General features: G+C 40.7%; 1 protein-coding gene across 1 annotated transcript; it reads right to left on the bottom strand.

The window, feature by feature from the left end:
• Positions 1 to 5,103: 5,103 nt before the first annotated feature.
• Positions 5,104 to 8,200, bottom strand: LOC135698477 (cilia- and flagella-associated protein 58). Its single transcript, XM_065218478.1, has 5 exons — positions 8,056 to 8,200; positions 7,015 to 7,991; positions 6,823 to 6,950; positions 5,473 to 6,767; positions 5,104 to 5,413 (listed from the first exon to the last, which is right to left on the bottom strand). Exons 1-5 carry the CDS (start codon positions 8,179 to 8,181, stop codon positions 5,249 to 5,251), a joined length of 2,691 nt encoding a protein of 896 aa, XP_065074550.1. The 5' UTR covers positions 8,182 to 8,200; the 3' UTR covers positions 5,104 to 5,248.
• Between the last annotated feature and the right edge of the window lie 227 nt (positions 8,201 to 8,427).

Below are 8,427 nucleotides of genomic sequence, written 5' to 3'. Positions count from 1 at the left end.
CCGGGGATGTCGTGCGTGAAGAATTCCGCCTTGGTATCCTTGAGATATTTCACGGCCACTTCGTACTCCGCTTTGGTTCGGAGCATCACCTTGGTGCCGATCCTGCCGAGCTTATGCTCAGCTGCAACGCCCAGCGATGAAAGATCGCCAATCAGCGTGTTGAGTGGGACTTGCTTCACCACCAGTGGAGGAAGCTTCATTTTTGCTGCACTCGGGCTGGCAGCAGTTTCGTTGTCGACGGCGTCGCCGAAATCACCAATGACGCTGACGTTCGTCGCGGTGGCATCGTCCCGTCCACTCGCACCATCGGACTGGCCTTGATTTTTCTTCCTCTTCTTAGACCGCTTCACCGTGGCTGAGGTGGGATTCCCTACGTGGGAAGAGTAGCGTACCTATTCGAAATAGGTACACTCAAGCTACCCTCACCGCTGTTCTTCTTCTCCGTTTTCTCTCGGAGCCTGCTCCGGGAGCGCTGTCTTCCCATCACACGAAGCGACCGACACTACTGACGACGCGATTAAACTGCGAATGTTTGGAACAAACTAGAAACTTTAGAACAACTCGACAGAGCGAGCAAAGACCGAACTGTACTGCTTGACGTTCAAGCAGAGAATGATGATCTATCTATCTCTATCTATGATGCAGGATATATGCATTTAGATTAACATCCGACGTCCCTCCTTTTTTTACATATTCTGCACAAAACATACTTTCTAATAGCGAATTCGTTTATTATTCAGTTCCAACCTGGATCGGGTATCAGGATTGGGTCTGCTTGTTTTCTGACAAACGTCAGTTTGCTCGTTTGTTTTTAAAACCTAACTCAGGTTGAGGTTCGCACTGACAAAAAGTTCGGTTTCGCACTGGGTTGGAACTGGTTCCAACCCCGATAATAAACGAATTCGCTATAAGCCTCACAACTGACAGGATTTCCCGCAGTTTTTTTTATGAATGGGGCGGAGCAGAAAGTATCTTTTGTGCAGAATATGTCAAATAGGATGGACTTTGAATGTTAATATAATTGGATATATAGAGGCACCAGATATGTTTCACCGTCCGTTGTGTGTAACATCGAACATGTCTTTCAAGCAATTTTTTGTTCAAATTTGAAAGTTTCGGTGTGGGAAGAAATTAAGGGGAAAACTTGTTTTTACTACTAATTGTGGTTTGTTTAAAATTTATTTCCCGGAAAAAAGTGATCGTCAAAATCTATGTCTTTTTCGGGTTATTGTTGAGGGGTGGGGGGTTACGAGAGGTTTTTGATGGGGGAGGATAAAAGTTGTTGATGAGTGGGTGGTGGGGGGTTAGGAGAGGTTGTTGAGGGGGGGGGAGAGATTGTTGTGAAGGGGGGAGGGAGTTTACATACTTTAATTTTCCTCAATGTGGTCACGCCATGATCCACCTTTAGCCGCTGATTTGGTCCTGCTTACTGCAGGACCAAGTGCCACGCCGTCCAAAGCGACAATGAGCGAATGCATGACAGCAGCGCTGTTTTATATCTTTTCAGGTTCAGAACCTGAAAGGATTTCCCACCGTTTGTTATGAATGGGGCGGAGCAAAAAGTTTCTTTTGTGCAGAATATGTAAAAAAGGATGGACTTTGGATGTTAATATAATTGCATATATAGAGGTACCAGATATGTTTTACAGTCAGTTGTTGGTAATTCATCGAGTGTATGTCTCCTATTAAGCAATATTTTTTTTTTGAAAATGTTAGCTCTGCATGTAAAAAATTTATTGTTCATACATTATTGGGGTTTGCTTAACATTTATTTTCCGAAAAAAAATGATCGTCAAAGTCCATGTCTATTTCGGGTTATTGTTAAGGGGGAGGGGGAGGGGGTTGTTAAGCGGGAGGGGGTTTTACATGCACGTTTTTTCAAGTCTCATTCCTCATTGTGGTGGATAAGCTGTGATCCACCTTTAGCCGCTGACCTAGTCCTGCTTGATGCAGGACCTAGTGCCACGCCGTCCGAAGCGGTAATGAGTAGTGGCATGAGAGCAGCGCTGATTTATATCTTTTCAGGTTCAAGCAGAATGATGTGCAACCAAGTGGTATTCGTTTATGATGACTGGGTTTGGGAAAAAGGCTTATTTCATGAAATCAGTGTTAAAATTATCATTTGTACATTTTCAAAAGTTTAATTACAGAAAAATTGGAAAAATATTTATTTCAACAGGTTCGTAATGTAACATCCTATCGATTGGCGTATTTGGATTTTAATTTCATCTATAAATGACAAAGTTACAAGCGTTCAAAACCTAACACTCCTTCACCATACATATTTTTTGATTTGCACCCCAGTATAGTCGACAAAGACGTAGTTTTACGTCAAAAAAAAAAAAAAACAAAACCAACCAATCTATTCTTTATTGAAGGAATACAAATCATAATCACAAATTCAGTTTGCTTACTTAGTCAGCATGGTCGATGTCAGGCATGTCCGTAACAAGAGACGCCAGCTTCTTGCTGAATTCAGTTTCCTCCGGTGGTAAGGAATCTTGCATTGCATCCAACAATGGGCGGGAAGAACTCACCTGTGTCTTGAGGCAGTGTAGTTCTCTTTGGATTTGATTCATACTATCTGCCATTGAATCCGCTTTTGTACACAAGCCACTTACTGTTGCTAAAATTCCGTCTGCAATATTGTAAGCCACTTGTAATCCTTGACGCGTAACTTTAAGCTGATTTGCTTCAGAAATTGGAGCTCCAGCTTTATCCTTGCGTTCTGGGTGCAGTAGTAGTTTGCTGGCCTTCTCCCACATGGCTAGCGTTGCAATGGAGGAGGAGTATTTGAACACATGGACCGGAATATGTTTACCTCTCCAATGAGTTAGTAGCTTGTTGTTGTGCCAAATGTCCTCCATAGTATAAAATTTCTTATTTTTTTCGTGCTTCAACATCACAAATCTGTCCAAATCAATCTCATCTGGATTATTCTTAACAGACCATCTGATTTGTTGTTCATTGTCACTATGCTCGACCACTATCTCCCGAACAACATATCCACTGGCTGCTTCCCAGATGCACGTCAACAAACTTGACACAGAATTCCCGTACATGTCCTTTGAAGTAACCGGATCCGCCAAATGCTGTGATCTGAACAACCGAACGTAAAACACACCGATGAAATGAAATTGCTTGTTTTTGAACTGACCAACAGGAACATTGACAGTCATATTCAGCAGAGATCCATCGTTTTCCTTTTGGTGAGTTGATGAGGAACCACTTTTGTTCGACTCGATTGTGGCTTACTGGTCCTCAATATAATCTTCAAAACCGGTGCCAGACAGATTACTCAGGTCAAGAAATTCAATCTCCGCGAATGGGCCCGGATCTTGGTCAGAATCCACCTTTCTCTTCTTCGAACCTGTTGGTTCACTGCACAGTGGTCCAGAATGCAGATTTAGGTGGAATGATATGTTTTGAGCCTGAAATTGGAACTTTAGACTAAAAGTCTCTTCTACAAAATTGTTCCTTATAGTTAGGCCCTCATTTTTATGACAATGAATTCTAGGGTGATTCTATTATCATTAAAATCAAAAATCTAGCTTTTTTGTTTGAATAAATTAAGGTATACATTCTTCGGCAAAGTTATAGCTGAGCTAATTTCAAGCAACTTTGTAGAAAATAACTTTTTTGTATCTCTTAAATTGGCCGATTTAGAGCTATTTTCTTGAATTTAGTTAGGGTGGCTCTTAAAAAAACAGTTTTTTTGCTCTATTTTTCTTATTTCGAATTTCTCAGCAAAGGTGTCTTCAGATAACTTTTAGATCTTAAGAAGGCGCAAATTTTTGTTTCACAAAGCTTGTCAATATCTTTCGCCGATCAAGAGTTTTTGACGTTTTTATACTAAAAATATGCACTTTTCAAATGTCAATATCTCTGTTTGGGGCAAACAAAAAAAAAGTTTTTTTTGCAGCATTTGAAAGGGCGTATATTATTCTCAATAATTTGGAAAAATTGGAGGTATGTTATTTTTTAAACTCGTATAAAATCAATTTGAATTTATTCATATTTTTTACTATATTTGAGTATATCTTTTTTATTAGAAGAGATACAGGCAACAAATTCAAAAGTAAAACATTCGTCTTAAAGAGTTTTTAAAGTCTCTAGAAGATGACTTTCATGATAAATTTCAAATAACCTTCCATGTCAGAGGTTTCCATGCTGAAAAGTAAAATATTGAGAGTTTTTATAATCTTTGTGCTCACATCTTAAAGCAAAAAATCACTTAACTTACGTGCAATCAGCAGCAATCTTTTGTAGGTTCGAGATTTGAGTTCGTTAATGCTACACGGTTAGAAAAAAGTACCCAAAATTAAGTTCTTTTCACTCATCTCGGCACTATAGTGCAGGAATCCAAAAGTAAGTAAAGCGGGTCAAAGTAATTTTCATTTACTTGTGTGCAGTTCGTATTTAATTTTCCACTAGCTTTTAACCAAAAGTAAGTTAGTTGTACCCAACAGTAGGTAAATATGATTATACCCAACGTTGGGTTCCCACACTTTACTACCCCTGTTGGGTGGTTTTGCTCCTTCTTTTTTGACAACATTAGAAGGAGAAAATGAGACAAACTAGTCAAAAGTAGGTAAAAGTGAACTGGCCGTTGGGTACTTATTTCTTACCGTGTAGGTTGTTACAATTTTTTGTTTTTGTTTTTGATTCAATGTTTTTGTTTTGGTTTCAATTGAAAGGGGTGATTCATGAGTAACTCTGGTCGGGAATGAATCACCCCCACGTAATGAAAACTGGCAAAAAATAACCGGTAGAATCCAATGTTGAGCTGAATTCACAATACATTGTTGCAAAGATTTACTTTGCTCTTCATTTTGAACTTTTACGCACGAAACAAAACAAAACTGCACAACGAAGAGCTCTATGATGGCATGAACTTTTTTCACGGATGCCAGTAAGATCATTTATTTTTCATGGTTGCCGAAACAACTTTTTGTGCCTCCGCTTATCTATGGAATCTATAGTATCTATAATGCAGAATAGCTAGTACAGTGTGTGTATGATTTTGAAAACACGTGTCCAATATGTTTAATCTCGTCATAAAATAACATTGACATATTTGCATATTTTTGAATATTTATTCATCCCACCTGAGCAAGCATTACATCATGTGACCAGGAATCCGATACCTCTTGTATCCGAATTGATGCGTAAAAATGTAGCACAACGTGAAATCCAGAAAAAGCTTATATATCAACTGTTATCGATTAACAACCCTGGACCGCTTCGCTCAACAGCTGACTTTGAATCCGGATCCCATCATTCGATAACCACCACTCGTAGAGTTTCGTTGAACCATTATAACGTTTCCCTGGTGGGTGGAAGGTCTGCGTCCTCCATTAGCTGGCATTAGAGCATTTTGTACAGTTTCTGTTAGTTTCAGCTTGTCTCGTTTCTGAAGAATACCATTACGTTTAATTTTCTCAAATAATAAGATTCATGGCGGTAACTTACCTGCTTAACTAGCTCTTTCTTGGTTTCCAGCAGCGACTTTTTCAATTCTTCAACCAGGCATTCCTGGCTCTTGCTGTCAATCTCCTTCACGCGTATTTCCGCCGATAGAGCCTTCAGTTTCTTGGTCCGTGCAGTCAGTGCCCTTTGAGTAGCACATAGTTGCTCCTTCATCTTCTGATGTGGCAACTTTTCCACCACTTGCTTCAGTTCACCGTACATCTTATCCGATTCTTGAATGGTTTTTTCTTGTTCGGAAACGGTAACCGATTGGTACAGAACTCTACGCTGCAGCGTTTGTACTTTGACAATCAGATCCATCTTTTCTGGATCCTTGCCAGACAACTTGCGCCAGCGGTGTACATTCATTGGCGTCAGCATTTCATCCTCGAGAGCTCTCGCCTTCACACGTTCTTGATTCAAAACTCTATGTAATTGCAATGTTTCCTGACGCACGTCCGCTGTGTTGGCCAGCCCTCTTGTCAGAAGATTTCTCTGCGATCTCAGATTGCTGATCTCTATTTTCAATAGTCGAATGTCGTCCAACCGATCTCTGTATTGACTCTCGCCCCGATCCAGCGCCATGTTCAACATATTCATTTTTTCCGTTAGATTATTAATCTCATCTACGCGTTGCGTCATCTGCACTTTGATCAAATCTTTCTCATTGATCGTTCCATCCAGCTGCTTCCGTAGACGTACCATATTTGCTTCATCCTCCGTTAGTGTCTTGTTCAGGCGGACATTTTCCATCATTTTCTCATGTAATTCGGATTTAGTGTGCTGTAGAGTGATCGATATGTTCTGGACTTCTGATTTCAAAGTCTGTTTTTCCTTTTCGATCTTATCAATCGTTTTGTTTGCTTTGAACAGTTCTGCTACTTTGGAGGAATTTTCTTCCTTCAGCTGATCAACTGTGTGGATGGAATTCTTCAGTCGGTCTTTCAAACTACTATTATCATTCATGCAAACAGCCAAGTCTCGCTCGAAGATGTTTCTCTCGCCTCTAGTCAATTCCAAAGAATTTTGACACTGGAACAGCTTCGAATCTGTTTCCTTCAACTTCTCACGCAACTCCACAATCTGATTCTGTCTGTACAGCAGATCCTCGTTCATTTGTTCGATCTTGTCGCTGAAATTTTGAAGTTCCTCCGCGTTTCGATCACGATCCTTTTCTACTTTCAACATCAGCATGCTCTGCTTTTGCGCGGCTGCCTGATAACCCTTGATTTCATTTTCAAGTGTTTTTTGCTGTTTCTCCAACAAGGTTATCTGCTCCATCAAATCAGAGATCGATTCTGAAAAATACAGATTGTTAATAGCAGAACAATCTACCAGTATGGTGGTACCAACTGTTCCCCTTGGCCAAATCTTTCCTAGCCAAGTCTCGCTCACGAAGAACCGCATCCACCTGCTTCTTGGATAAATCGAAAGCTTTCTTTGTAGCATCACGTTCTTTTTCAAAAGTTACAATCACATTTCTAAAGCGATCCAAATATATTACATACAACGTTAGATGAAACATCGAATAACACCTATACTCACTTGTATTTTGTAACTTCTTGTTCAAAGGTACTCTTAGCCGTCTCTAGTAGTACAATCTTCTTCTGTAACAGTTCTTTGTTCTTCGATAACTTCGCATTCTCCAGTCTAAATTTATTATTTTCATCTTCCTTCAGTTTTAGAATGTTAACCTTCGTGTTTAACTCATTTGTAACCTTCTCCTTCAGTTGCACCATGTTCTCAAAATCCCCCTGAGCTTTTGCAAGCTTCACCTGTAGCAAATTATTGCTTGTAGTCAAACGCTCCAGAGTTGTCCGAATAGCTGCCATCTGCATCCCCTGCTGGACAGTAGTCTTATGGCTCGCTTCTGCTTGCTGCTTAAAGTGCTTCGCTTCATCGGTTTTCTGTACTAACTCGGTCGAAACCTCCAAATGCTGAGCCTGTAAGTTCTCCAACATTCGCTTGTCGCGAAAAGCGTCATTCGATGTCTCATCCAGCACTTTGTACAGCTCCTTGACCTTAATCTCGGAGTCATTACACTTCTGTTCCAACTCTTCTGTATAGGTCCGTTGCGTAAGCAGACGACGGTTCAGCTCTTCAACCTCCACGAACAGACGATCGCGTTCTCTCAAAATATTCTCCTTGTGCTTCCCCATTGCCGTTCCCACTTCATCTTCCTTATCACCATGCCTATCAGAGTCAGCAGACAGCTTCTCCAACTTTTCACGCATTTGATTCATTGCTTCCTGTGCCGTCTGCTCACGAGATTGAGCTGCATCCGCTCTCTTCCAAGCATCCTCAATTTCGGATCGCAACGCCAGAATCGTATCTTGATCCTTCTGGGAAATCGCTAAAGCTTGGGAGACTCTTCCAGCAGCCGCCGAGACTTCGTCTTGCATCTTCTCAATTTTATCTTGTTCGTCCAACAACTGCTGCCGCAACTGTTGACTGGTAAGCAATAACTTTTGAAAGTCTTCAGCCAAGCCATACTGTTGGTTTCCTTGTAAGTCTTTCACCGTCTACAACAAATTAGAACTGTAACCCAAATTTAAATGAACTATTTGAGGTCAACTATCTATTTACCAAGTTGGCTTTCGAGCACATCTCCTCGAAAAATTCATCGGATATTTCCTTCGGAATGAGATCATCTTCAAATGTTGACTCTGGTGCCTGGGAGTCTTCTCCACTTTCCTCAACGATTTGATCCATTTCGATTTATTGATGTTGGAGGCTTGATGTGACAATTTCTGTTTAAAAAAATGTTTGACCACTTGGGACACTTGCTGAGGAAAGAAAATTGTATGCCCTAATTTATCCTCGCAAACAATCGTTTCGTAGTTCCATGGGAACGTTGCGTCCTACGCGACGGAATTGGAACGCTTGGTGGGTAGGTGGGAGAGCCACGCGTCGTACAAACAATTGAGCAACAGGTGGACAGTGCAAGGAGGACCTATT

Source organism: Ochlerotatus camptorhynchus, unplaced genomic scaffold (genome assembly GCF_037179485.1).
Source record: "Ochlerotatus camptorhynchus isolate MF236.1 unplaced genomic scaffold, CSIRO-AGI_Acam_v1.1 ptg000087l, whole genome shotgun sequence".
NCBI lineage: Eukaryota > Metazoa > Arthropoda > Insecta > Diptera > Culicidae > Ochlerotatus > Ochlerotatus camptorhynchus.
Note: the sequence above shows the minus strand (reverse complement) of the source record. Positions and strands in the feature narration are given on the sequence as shown.

What these genes read in the sequence shown, in the direction of transcription:
- LOC135698477 (XM_065218478.1), bottom strand. Translation starts at nt 8,181, where the DNA reads ATGGATCAAATCGTTGAGGAAAGTGGAGAAGACTCCCAGGCACCAGAG. An exon ending in TGTGCTCGAAAGCCAACTTG is followed by an intron (nt 7,992 to 8,055) that starts GTAAATAGATAG and finishes AATTTGTTGTAG; the next exon opens with ACGGTGAAAGACTTACAAGG. An exon ending in AGAAAGAGCTAGTTAAGCAG is followed by an intron (nt 5,414 to 5,472) that starts GTAAGTTACCGC and finishes GGTATTCTTCAG; the next exon opens with AAACGAGACAAGCTGAAACT.